This window comes from Siniperca chuatsi, linkage group LG22, assembly GCF_020085105.1.
Source record: "Siniperca chuatsi isolate FFG_IHB_CAS linkage group LG22, ASM2008510v1, whole genome shotgun sequence".
NCBI classification, from domain to species: domain Eukaryota; kingdom Metazoa; phylum Chordata; class Actinopteri; order Centrarchiformes; family Sinipercidae; genus Siniperca; species Siniperca chuatsi.
The window spans coordinates 20,965,785-20,977,827 of NC_058063.1; the positions used below are offsets into that span (position 1 = coordinate 20,965,785).

General features: G+C 38.2%; 2 protein-coding genes across 3 annotated transcripts in view; one reads left to right on the forward strand and one right to left on the reverse strand.

The window, feature by feature from the left end:
* LOC122870258 (low affinity immunoglobulin gamma Fc region receptor III-like) overlaps positions 1 to 12,043 on the forward strand; it is a 1,099,642-nt gene that overhangs the window by 326,801 nt on the left and 760,798 nt on the right. The gene's annotated exons all lie outside the window — the stretch shown is intronic.
* Positions 1 to 12,043, reverse strand: part of LOC122870116 (serine/threonine-protein kinase DCLK2-like) — a 36,961-nt gene that overhangs the window by 3,025 nt on the left and 21,893 nt on the right. For both annotated transcript variants that reach the window (XM_044183914.1, XM_044183913.1), the window contains exons 4-11: positions 7,225 to 7,351; positions 5,389 to 5,520; positions 4,559 to 4,647; positions 3,966 to 4,038; positions 3,127 to 3,232; positions 2,353 to 2,410; positions 1,195 to 1,314; positions 937 to 1,083 (exon numbers count right to left, since the gene is read on the reverse strand). In XM_044183914.1, the coding sequence (XP_044039849.1) occupies positions 937 to 1,083; positions 1,195 to 1,314; positions 2,353 to 2,410; positions 3,127 to 3,232; positions 3,966 to 4,038; positions 4,559 to 4,647; positions 5,389 to 5,520; positions 7,225 to 7,351 (852 nt within the window). The remainder of the gene's footprint in view (positions 1 to 936; positions 1,084 to 1,194; positions 1,315 to 2,352; positions 2,411 to 3,126; positions 3,233 to 3,965; positions 4,039 to 4,558; positions 4,648 to 5,388; positions 5,521 to 7,224; positions 7,352 to 12,043) is intronic.

A 12,043-nucleotide genomic window follows, 5' to 3' on the forward strand; every position in this document is an offset into this window, starting at 1 on the left:
TCCAAAGTGTGGTTGAAACAAATTATACAGAGTATATTTATACTTAATAAAAGAAAAAACATTTTAGGGAAATACGCTTATTCACTTTCTGGTGGAGAGTTAGATGAGAAGATGGCGATTAAACGGGGGGGGGGGTTACGTGCGGGACTACTTCTCGGCTTGGAGCAGCAACTTCCTGGAGTCTCTGCTGGTTGCCTGGCAACAGAGCCAAGAAATAGTCCAACATGTAACCTCGTAAAATGACAAATTGTTGTTTTTCCACCTCAGTTTGTACGGATTAAACAAACGGGATAGAGAGCTTTAAAGGTGCTGGTAGGTGACTTTTGTTACCTTAGGACAGAGCCCGGCTAGCTGTTTCCCCCTGTTTCCAGTCTTTATGCTAAGCTAAGCTAACCGGCTGCTGGCTGTAGATATCAGTCTTCTCATCTAACTCTCTGCCAGAAAGTGAGTTAAAGTATTTCCCAAAATGTTGAACTTTTCCTTTAATGTATTTTTAACAGTTATAGCTGGTATCCATTCATCTACAACAAGTCCTTTCCGATACTCCAAAGTATCCAGGGGGAAAAAAGGAAATAAAATGTGTTTATTGGCTCTGCTCATATATTCATGAACCCTGACTTCACATTAAATTCCATTTATTAAACCTATTTTTAATTGGATGTTTTATATGATTTTTAAATGTGTTTTGTCTTATTTCTGTGTAATTACACACAGAATTTAGTTAACACTTTCAAAAAATTCTAATATACATTTTCACCCATCCAACAGTTAACATGGGATATACATACGTGCTTCATTTGTGTACTATAGTTTGTTTGAACTGTTTTTCAAATACAGGAACTTGCCAAAATAAAAGCCCAACTCCCAACTGAGGTGCTTTTATATTTCTTCTGTTTTGGCTGGTATCTGTGTGTGTGTGTTGTGTGTGTTTTGTACCAGCAGGTTCTCTGGTTTGATGTCTCGGTGGACGATGTTCATTCGGTGCAGGTACTTGATGGCTCCGGCCAGGTTGAACACCATGGCGCTGGCGTCACGCTCGCTGTACTTTGTGGAGGAGGTGATGGCGTCAAACAGGTCGCCACCCTGAAGGAGGCAGAGGAATGAAAATAGTAATTCCTCACATGCTTTAAATATTTCTTCATATTCTTAGCTGCGACGACTGGAAGAAACACAAAAAGGAAGAAGAGGAGGCACCTTGACGAGCTCCATCACCAGGAACAGCTGACTGGGCGTTTCATCCACCTCGATTAACTGGATGATGCTGGGATGTCGAACCCTTCGCAGCACCGCCACTTCATTTTCTATCAGATGCTCCTGTTCTCACACACACACACACACACAGAATATTACATCCTGAAGGCAAATACATATTTATATAAACTTACAGAAACCTAAAACAACTCTCAAAACCGTGAAAACCAAACTCTGAAGAACTTAAAAGGTGCAGTCAGAAATATTTTACCGGTGTTTTGCACAAAATTGCCACCATTTATCAGCGAGGTTCACAGGTGTTTAGTTAGTTACTTTCGTTTATTATCCTTTCGGAAATTCCCTTTGTGTCTGTGGCAACCGTCAGACAAATGCAACCACAACAAAAGACATTACAGTTAACCGTAGAGTGCTCCACAACAACATCACCAAGGCAACCTGCTCTGTGTATTTGCTGGTAATTCTGCAATCTCCCAGCCCCCCTGAACTACACATGATGCGCTCTTGCACTTGATTTAATTTCTCCCCGTTCTTTCTGAATATCGGTGCAATGTTTGAAAGATCGACGGAGCTTTAAACTGTGAACAACTTCAGAACTGAAGCAGAGTTGTGATTATATCTGTGGGACCCGTTTGAGCTAACGTTTGCAACTGATGCAGCATAAATAAATAAATATGCTATTTCCGTAATTGTTTTTTTCATTATACAAACCATGATAATAATTTGAATATTTACATATAACCTATGTTTTTTTCACACATGTAATATCGGAAAAGGCAATAAACTTGATGACATTATGAAACTACTGTTAATCGTACTTCTTGTGTGTGTTTTTGTTGGCGCTGCCACTTGATGTAAAACACTCTGTAGCTCTGACTGGAAGCGCGTTACTGTCATTATTATTCATGATATGGATAAATGCTCATTTGTGTGTGGTTAAAACTGTTTAGTTCAACTCTTGGTATAAGTGGGATAATCATCCTTGAGGTTTGTGTGAAACACTCTGCAGATGTGACCATCAGGTGGATCTTTGCCTCTGCTCTGTCTTAAAATCGTTGAATGCAATCTTTGTTCTGATTTATCCTTTAGTTATTATTGTTAGAATAATACAGTAATAGTATGAACTCTATAAATCAGTGTCACCTTCCCACAGCAGCGAGCTTTGTCAATGATCTTCAGAGCGTACTCCTGTCCCGTCGACCTGTCGATCAAAACACAGCAGAAACTTGTACAGAGGTGCATCAAACTAGAGCTGCAACTATTGTAACTGTTATTAATTAATCTATCAATTTTTTTTTTTTAAATTAACCATTTAGTTAATATGTCAGAAAATTGTATGTGATGTGACATCTTCAAATGTTTTGTTTTGGCCGATCAACACTCCCAATACAAAAAATATCCAGTTCACGATGATATAAAACAGAGAAAATCCTCACAGTTGAGAAACTGGAACCAGCAAATGGATTAATGACTTAACCGATTATATTCATTTTCTGTTGATCGACTAATCACTTAATAGATTAATCGCTTTCGTTTTTAAAATAACCCAAATAATGACTTGCTACTGAAGTCAAAAATGTGTTTTATTTTGGTAGGAAACCATACAGATCTGATGTGCTTTTTAATGCCTATTTTATTATTTTATTCTAATTAAATATTTTAATATTTTTTTTTTAGACATTTTCTGTGGGAGTAGTGTGGAGGGGGCTACAACTGCATTTCATTGTGCAATCCTGTCCTGTCAATAAAGCTGAACCTTTGACCTTTGCTCTGTCACTGAAATGTTTGAATAGTGTTACACCTATACTCTATATATATCTGTACTGATAATACTGTTTTGTTGAAATCGTATAAATAAATACATGAAGTGTTAAAAAAGAATCCATTATTTAAATTGTATGTTTTGATGCTCCTTACCTCTCCACGCACTCTTTCACCACGGCGAAGTTTCCATCTCCGATCACTTTACCCACTTGGTACTTCTCGTTGATGATGGAGGAAGAAACGGAGCGATTACCGTTCACTGTGAGGAGGAGGAGGGAGATTTTTTTAGTCTTTAGTCTGGGTGTTGACTTCTATATTTTACTGATTTACTCAAGTTTGAGTCCATGACCTCGACATAACCGACCAGCGCCGTAAGTTTGACAGCTTTCATTAAGATTTAAAATTCACTCTTGAACCCAGAAACTCAAAAGGTTTTCTGTCATCTTTTCACACTTTTGAGTCTTTTTCTGCTTATGAGGATTTCAGTCTTTAGTCAGTGTGTTGATTTTCCAGCAGTCGGGATGCCAGAGGCTCGAGGCTTTTAAGCTTTTTGAGATGCTGTTTTTAAAAATTCAGTTGGATAATCAGACAGCGACTTGAAAGTTTTGAAGGTTGTGGGTTTTTAGGCACAACACCGTGTCATAAAGATATTTTTAAAACGTTGCATGACGCAGCTCTTTTATCAAGTCAAACCTTTCTGTAAATGTCCGCTCTGTTAGATGTTTTAACTCAAAGCTTTTTTAGTCTTTGCTTGGGATGAGGCCTTTCTAAACCGAGCCTAAACTTTAAATACATAGGTTTAGAATATCTTGTAGTTTAAGATCCTGATCAATTTATTTCTGAGCTTCTTTGATCCTAACCTTTAACGCTGGCTTTCAAAACATTTCTGACAATCAAATTCAGGGTCATTGTATTTTGTTTCCCATTGATTTCAGGCCTTGATACACACATAGACTATTAATTGTAAACAGCACACACACACACACACACACCTTCGACAGTAGTGTCATCTGGCTGCTCGGCCTCTCCGTTTACATCTGTGGAGGAAGCATGTCGAGGAGAGATCTAGACAGAAACATATTAAAGATTTAGAAAGAGAGGAGACCGAAGTGAGGGACAAACGCAGGATGAAAAAGTGGAAACAGACAAATATGGAAAGAGAAAAGAATGAGTTTCGATTTTTAAGATTTAAAGAGAAGAAATCAAGTTTGCAAACGATTGACGGATCTGTTAAAGCAGGGAGTAACACGAGACAGCAACTACATTGAAATGTTTGTTTTCTTACGCTGTTAATGGGCTGCTTACAAAAGTATTTCTTATTCTAATTTCTATTATGATCAGTTAAAAAACAACGCTTATTTTTCATCTACAAGTCAAGCTGTTTACTTAATATTTGAGATTTGGCTTTGAGTTAATTCCACATCAGTCACTTTTGTTATATAATAAAAACCAGAAAAATTGTGTTTGTTTCATTTGAATTGTGTTTGATGCGAGACTGGTTTTTGAGACAGACCTTTATTTTACCACTACAGCCCTGGTTATCAGGTCATTTCTGAAAAGTTTTTGATCGATCAATCAATCTGACCTTGAGGCTGCGTCGTGTCCCGGGGCTGGTGGGGGAGGGGCTGGACCTGGACGACTTCCCAGCTGACTGCGATCCTGAGGCCTCGTTGGCTGCACACAAGAGAAAGGCGGCATCTAGAATTAAGGTACTTTAAAAACCCTTAGCACGCGATTGCTGCAAAAATCGCACTCCTTCTCTGAGCCATAAGTCAAATCTGAACACACAGACTTACACTTACCGGGGATATCATTACCTCTAAAGTCCATCGTGAATAAACGTCCATATATCTGCTCAGAAATCATAGGGAAAAAAAGACGCTCCTTATAACTTGCCTGAGAATCATCATGTTTTCTTCAGCACCAAAGTAATCCGGTGATAACTGTCTGTACACCCATGGGTGCACTGCAAACAGGAGCTGCTAAAGGCTAATTCGGCATACTTTTAATGGTGCCAATTTGCTAAAGTGTAAACAAATACAGGCTAAAAAAAGTATACAGACCTGATCCGACTCATATTTGGTTTTCCAGAGCTGGAACATAAACGAGCCGGCAATCAGCCGTAATTGGCCCGACTCAGTTGGGTATCTGGTAAATGTCTAAAATGTAAATAACAAAGACCACACTACGTTTAATCGGAGTATATTTGGGGGTGACGAAGAGTATCCTGTTTCTGAAGGGTCTGACGCCAAAACAGCCAACAGGATCTTCAGCAATGCCCTTGAGCAAGGCATGGCAGGTAAAAGCTATACGACTGTAATATAAATCATCATTGTCTTTAATGGAAATAAGAACGACCGTTTCTCTTATTGATTATCAGGTTTTTTTTTAGGGTGGTTTCCCATTGGTTCACACCTGGGCCGGGAGACTTTGTTCTGGACTGGCCTCTGGGTGGAGTCTTGGAGGAGGAGAAGCTGGAGCTGCTAGGAGTCTTGGCGGTTGTAGTTTTCGGAGGGGCGGGAGAGCGAGATACCTTGGCTCTGCACTCTGGAGAGAGAGAGAGAGAGAGAGAGACACTCACTAACAACATCAACACACACTTCCACAGTCTGTCACAAACACACAAAGCAAATTTTCCTGATTTCATGAATTGTTTTTCATTAAATCTCATTATTACTTGACACTTTGTCTTTGTTACACTCATGCCAATAAAGCATATTGAATTGAAATTGAGAGAGACAGAGAGACAGACAGAGAGAGAGAGAGAGACAGAGAGAGAGAGATATGACAATTACGTCACATTTATTCTTATCAGAAATGGCACTATGATTTAGTGGTTTAAAGGCAAAAACAGTAGCACAAGACTAACAGTATATATCATCTAGTATTATTCTGCCACCAGCAGGTGGTTTCAGTTAAACATTCTGTCGCTATAGCAACCGCTACTGACAGACTTCCATGGCAGTTTAACTGACATTGTTACGTCCACCATTTTGTCAGATCTGTGACCAAACAAATAACTTTAATAACGAGCCAGTAACTTTTGTCTTCACTTTAATCTGCAGCTGCTCTTTTTATTACGGCTGTTTGGTGATTGTTTGTTTGTTAATTTAGCTTTTCTGCAATCACTTTACTAACCAAACTAGCCATTATGCTAGCAGTTTGAGGCTAATAACGTGTAGCTAAAACAACATTCTAAGTAAGTAACTGTGTAATTACTGTTGGGCTAACGGTTACGTATTTTACTCTTTTTACTTTTACTCTTGTAGATTCATTACTGTGCTGTACGTCCTTAATGTTGATCTTTCACTGGTGATACTTTTCTTTCTGGCATGAAGGACCATGTACCTACTTTGACAGCTAGTCTTTCTTGTGTTTTCTTTGTTACTGTACTAATTCATTGTTTTAACATTACGCTACGGCATCTGATATGTAAGAGTGTGTTTATGTTGCTGCATAGCTGCGCTGTGACGACAATTTATTTTCTGCTTATTTTAAACAGAGTTGGCTTCAGCCCACTTTATCTGGGTCAATCATCGTATTTTATTAAAATTATGCTCCTCACTAAGTATGTATCTATTTAATAATTATCATCTGTTTTTCTTTTCTGTTTTGATCACATTCATTTGGATCTTTGGATGATATGTGTAATATGAGGTGCATAAACACCATACAATGGTGGGCGGGATTAGGGTATCTATTTTCTGTTTGTTTTTATTTGATCCTGTTTTTTGTTTTAACTTTGGTGTTCATCTTCCCCCCTATTCTTTATCCAACTCTTATCCTACCCTTGTACTGACTGTACTGACATGTTATTTCTTCTCCAATAAAAAGATCTTTGGAAAAAAGAAAACATAAATAAAGTTATTTCCAAAGGAAAAAAGGGACTGATTGACTTGCAGCCTTTAATTGTGCACTAACTGTGTCTTCATCAGAGGCAAAAAGACATAAGGCAAAGACGTATATACGTCAACCTAGAACAGATGTACAACTGTCACTGGATAATAAGTTGAACAGCATTTTAAATCTATTGGATAATGAATCCAAGGGTGGGAGTTGCCATAGCCAGTGTCCGAGTGCCACACCCCATGCTCTATCTTCATATCAGAAACAAAACAACACAGACATCTTAAAGTTACAGAGATAGAAGTTCAAAAAGTACTGCATCCATCGAGTGTAAGAAATTAGAGGAAACATGACAAATTCAGTAAATAAAAGACATTAAAATGTGTGCGCGTGTGTGTGTCTCACCGTTAACAAAAGCCGGTGTTTTGCTGGTGTGTGTGAGCACAAAGTCGTCCTGAGCGTAGCGAAACTTCTCCGGCCCACACGCCATGAACACATCGTCATCCCCGAAGAAATCCTGCAGACAGGTCAGCTACACACACACACACACACACACACACACACGTACGTCAGTGCAGTGTTTTTCAAAAGTTTGATTAATCAATGTGTGTGTGTGTGTGTGTGTGTGTGTGTGTGTGTGTGTGTGTGTGTGTGTGTGACAAAGCAGACGACAGCTGTGAATATTCCAATGACGTTTGCCATTGGCAGCGCTTCAGCGGACACACACACAGAAACAAACACATCCTGTGCTGTCTAAGAACTGTCTTGAGGATTAAATATAAATCACCCATCAAAATGTCCCAGATTTAGGGAGACAGACAGACAGACAGACAGACAGACAGACAGACAGACGGGGAGGGGTAGACAAAATGTGGGAGATAAACAGGTGAAGAAAAGAGGGATCAACAGAGATGGGGGAGGACGGATTAAACAGAGAGAGAAACAGTTAAGGTCCGGTCACATCAGAAAATGGCAGCGGTGGAAGAAGTAAAAGTACCAATACAACAATGTAGAAATACTCCATTACAAGTGAAAGTCCTGCATTTAAAATCCTACTTAAGTAAAACAGAAGTATTATCAGCTAAATTGAATTAAAGGTGGAGCTAGTTTTAACTACTTTATATACAGTTAGCTAGTTTAGTCCAGTGGTTCCCAACCTAGGGGTCGGGCCCTCCAAAAGGTCAGTGGATAAATCTGAGGGATTGTGAGATGATTAATGGGAGAGGAAAGAAGACAAAACAACGCTCTGATACACAAATCTGTTTTCATTTTTGGGACTTTTCTCTAATCTTTGCTTTTTTTCTGATATATTGAATACTTTTACCTCTTTCGGCCTTAAGCAATTATTTAAGTTTAAAGGCGAAATCACTTTAACTGCTAACAACTCAGACATCTGAAACGTGGCAAGAGGCACAAGCCAAAAAGACTAAATATATATCAATGCATTGTATTTTAAAAGCCTATCATATATTTTTTGATCTAAGTCTTGATCTGAAAAGAAACTGTGCAATGACAAAGTTGAATCTAATCTGAATCCAATTAGTAACTACAACTGTCAAATAAATGTAGCAGAGTAAAAAGTACAATATTTCCCTCTGAGATGTAGTGAAGTTGAAGTATAAAGTAGCTTGAAATGGAAATACTTAAATAAAGTACAGGATCTCAAATTTGTACTTAAACACAGTACTTGAGAAAACATACCTAGTTACATTTCACCATCTTCGCAAAATATGTGGCTCTAGAAGCATGGTGAAGTAGTGACTACTCGCAAGGCTAGCTGGTAAGCTATTGTAGCTGTGAGCTAACCGCTAACATGCTAGAGCTAGTCAGCCACAACAGATCTCCTAGCGTAAACCTCCTAGTTTACTCCCCCCTGGCATTTTGTTCTTGGAACTGAACATCATTTCATTCAATAAAGAGTTATTGAAAAGGGACAAAAAACTCTCCAAGCTAGCTACCTTGCTAATAGTCTGTTGACTGATTGTGTCGACTGCATTGGAATGGAATGTTGGTGTGTCCGGGCGTTGCCTGGCAACCAGCGGAGAATCCAGGAAGTTACTGCTCAGAGCCCCCGTAAGTGCAACACTGCAAGGTATCGTTTTTACACCTCAGTTTTCTACGGCTCAAACTAATTAGAAAAAAAAAGTGTTAATTAGTGAGCTTTAGAGGTGCTGGTAGGCAGATTTTATTACCTTTAGACAGAGCCAGGCTAGCTGTTTCCCCTTGTTTCCAGTCTCCGTGCTAAGCTAAGCTAACTGGCTGCGGCTTCATAACGGACAGATAGAAGAGTGGTATTGATCTTCTCATCTAACTCTCCGCCAGAAAACGAATGAGTTTATTTCCCAAAAGTATTTCTTTAATCGAAAGAGAGAGACAGTAGTACTACCGAGGAATTTTAATGGTGCACAGTAGCAAGGGAGAAACTGGCTGCAACACACATGCACAAGTGTTTCTTTGTGTATTTACACAATAACTTGACACCTTCTTCCCTCAATATTTCCCCTCTACACCTTCTTTTCTTACATCTCCTTCCCTGTTTCACCCTCTCCTCCTCCTTTCCTCCCCTCCTTTTGTCCTCTATTTTACCTTTCACTCCTCCTCTGTCCCATCGCTTCCCCCACCATTTTAGTTTTTACTAAACGCCTCCGGAATTGCACAGTGTGTGTGTGTGTGTGTGTGTGTGTGTGTGTGTGTGTGTGTGTGTGTGTGTGTGTGTGTTTGTACAGCTATCTTTGTGAGGACCACCTAGAGTTATTAACCTTTGGAGTGAGGACCATTTTGCAAAGTGAGGACATTTAGGCCGGTCCTCACTTTATTTTCACTGTAATGGCCTCCAGAGGCTGTTTAAGTGTTTCTCTCAAAGTTTCAGAGAGGTCCTCAGAAAAGTGCCAAACTGAGAATAAATGTCTATCTACACGTGTGTGTACATAATCTGAATACACACACTTTTTTGCTCTCTATCGCCCCTATTGACATTGCTGATTTATTGCACCGGAGCAACTTAAACTACAGAAAGACTAGAAAAAGGCAGTCACAAGGTTTTATTAGTTAAAATGAAATACAGTATATGAAATTTCATTTTGGTTAATTTAATCTACTTTTGTGTTATACTTTTAAGATATTAAAAAAGTTATAATTTGTTTTAATCACTCATAACATTACATCTAAAGTGGAAAGAGTTCTTAGACCCTACCTGAAAACTAATTTAAATGTAAACTGCTCAAGTTTTTAAATTCCAAATTGACTTTTTCTTCATGTTTAGCTACTTGTGAGTAATGTGTGTTGTGTAATGGCCTGTCAGACCACAGTTTTAACACTCTGCATAGTATTTGGATGGTTTAAATTCCAATAGCAAGTAACTACTGATTTTGTCAGATGAAACTGGGTGTTAGTAGATTAGAGTGTTAGTAAATTTTACAAGCACCAAAGCATGCAAAGCATCTGTCTGCTAAGATATAGATAACTAAAGCTCTCCAACATATTTACTTTTGAGTGTATGTACACATGCATACTCACAGCATAAATGATGCAAACACTGGAAGCAAATTTCCAGAAGAATACCAATTGATGATATATTGAATTATTACAGAGACTTAGTTCCAGCTGAATACCTCAACATTTATGTAGGCAAACTACTTATTTCCTGGTGCACAGAAGTTTCATCACTTAATGTGGTGGTGGTTTAGAGATTACAAAGGAAGCTAAGGTAGCTAAGTTAACTTAAGTGCTAGCTGCACACACACAAGCTAAAATGACTTTCTGCCTTTTCCTCCTCAGTTTACGCCTGCTATTGTTAGCTACACTAGCAGTGTAGCTCTAGGGATGGCAGTGTCAGTCAGTGGGTCGACCACTTTGGTCCAGACTGAAATATATAAATATATATAATATGTGGTTCATTTCATGTTTCCCTCGGGTGAATTGTAATTACGTTATGATCCTCTGACTTTTCATCTAGTGCCTAATGCCATAATAATAAATGTCATAACTAAATAAATGACAATAATTTGTGTTTAGGGCTAATTAGCAAATGCTAATGATAAATGTAAATGCTAATTAGCACACTAACATGCAAAACTAAGATGTTGAACATGGTAAACATTACACTTGCTAAACATCAGCAAGTTAGCATTGTCATTACGAACATGATAGCATGCTGATGTTAGCATAGCCTAAGTCCTAATCTTGTTATCTGATACTAAATGTGTTACATAAAAATGGAAGGCCTTACTATATTAACTGCAGTATGACGACTGAAACTACATTGTAAAATTTTGTTCTTATGACATTGTTCTTCAACCTGTGCACAACTTAAGTACATGAAGTTTTACATATGAATGTAAAAGTGACAATCACAAGATGACAATGATACAACCCAGAGCAAAAACTTGCTGCCCACATTCGGCTTTTCTTAATCTTTTGTTACAACGGCAGCCACACATTCTGATGTCTGCTTTGTTTTCCCTACCATATAGTGACTCTCCTGTCAGCTTGACCCCTTTTATGTATAAATTTGCTTGTTTTCATCTGCCTGCCTGGTTTTGACTAGGGCTGCACAAGTAATCGAAATAATATCGAAATCGCAATATGACCAAAAGCAATATCCAAATCGCAGAAGCTGCAATTTTTTGATAAAGGTAAAATGTGTGACAAAACAGCATTATAATGAAGTACTGTAGAGCTAAAGAGATGCCCTGGACTACAAATCTTGTTCTTCAGATGTAAGAAAACATGTTTGTTTGGTACAGACTGCAACAAATGTCACATCATCATGATTTTAATAGTTTTTTCTGTGAAAATTAGAATTTTGATGCAAAAATTATCATTCCCATTAATCGTGAATTATATCGCAATCGCAATATCTGTAAAAATAATCACAATATGATTTTTTTTTTTTTACCATTTCATGCAGCCCTATTTTTGACCACAAGTAAATGTTTACTTATCCTCTGTCTCGTGCATCTGGGTTCAAACTTGTTTTTATGCTAAGCCATTACATCTTTTGAGAATTATCTTATTTTGTGGTTACTGAATTCTTATGTTTCATATATATGCCTCTAAAGGAAAGATGAAATTAAGCCAAAATCTATCTAAGACAAGTAAACCCATGGTCAAGAGAAGAAGAGCAGAATCAGATGACAAAAAAAGATATCTGAAACTGAGAAGAACTGTCTGTAGGTACAAATACACAGAATACTTGTGTTAATTCACCTCAGTTGCCTTCCAC